Source organism: Coturnix japonica, unplaced genomic scaffold (genome assembly GCF_001577835.2).
Source record: "Coturnix japonica isolate 7356 unplaced genomic scaffold, Coturnix japonica 2.1 chrUnrandom579, whole genome shotgun sequence".
Lineage (NCBI taxonomy): Eukaryota > Metazoa > Chordata > Aves > Galliformes > Phasianidae > Coturnix > Coturnix japonica.
This window is the reverse complement of record NW_015439953.1, coordinates 9,996-10,247: the sequence shown is the minus strand read 5'-3', so window position 1 is coordinate 10,247 and position 252 is coordinate 9,996. Positions and strand designations below refer to the sequence as shown.

At 67.5% G+C, this 252-nt stretch overlaps 1 protein-coding gene across 1 annotated transcript in view; it reads right to left on the bottom strand.

Annotated features, from left to right (window-relative positions):
* Positions 1-252, bottom strand: part of ALKBH7 (alkB homolog 7) — a 6,911-nt gene that overhangs the window by 453 nt on the left and 6,206 nt on the right. Inside the window, exon 4 of the mRNA XM_015850905.1 lies at positions 7-115. Coding sequence (XP_015706391.1) covers positions 7-115 — 109 coding nt within the window. The remainder of the gene's footprint in view (positions 1-6; positions 116-252) is intronic.

Below are 252 nucleotides of genomic sequence, written 5' to 3'. Positions count from 1 at the left end.
GGGGGCGTTGCGGCGGATGATGGCCAGGCGGCGCCGCCTGGGGACGTGGAGGGACCCGAAGAAGGATTCAGCCCCCCCCAAAATCTCGTGGGTGAACCCATAGCGAGCCTCAGAGCTGGGGGGGGGACGGTGTCACTTGGGGGGTGGGGGTAGTTGGGGTGCTATGGGGCAGCAACCAGGCACAGCCCCCCCCCACCCCCAAAGCAAATCCTAGGGGGCTCTATGGGGTGCTGTGGGGCTCTATGGGGTGCT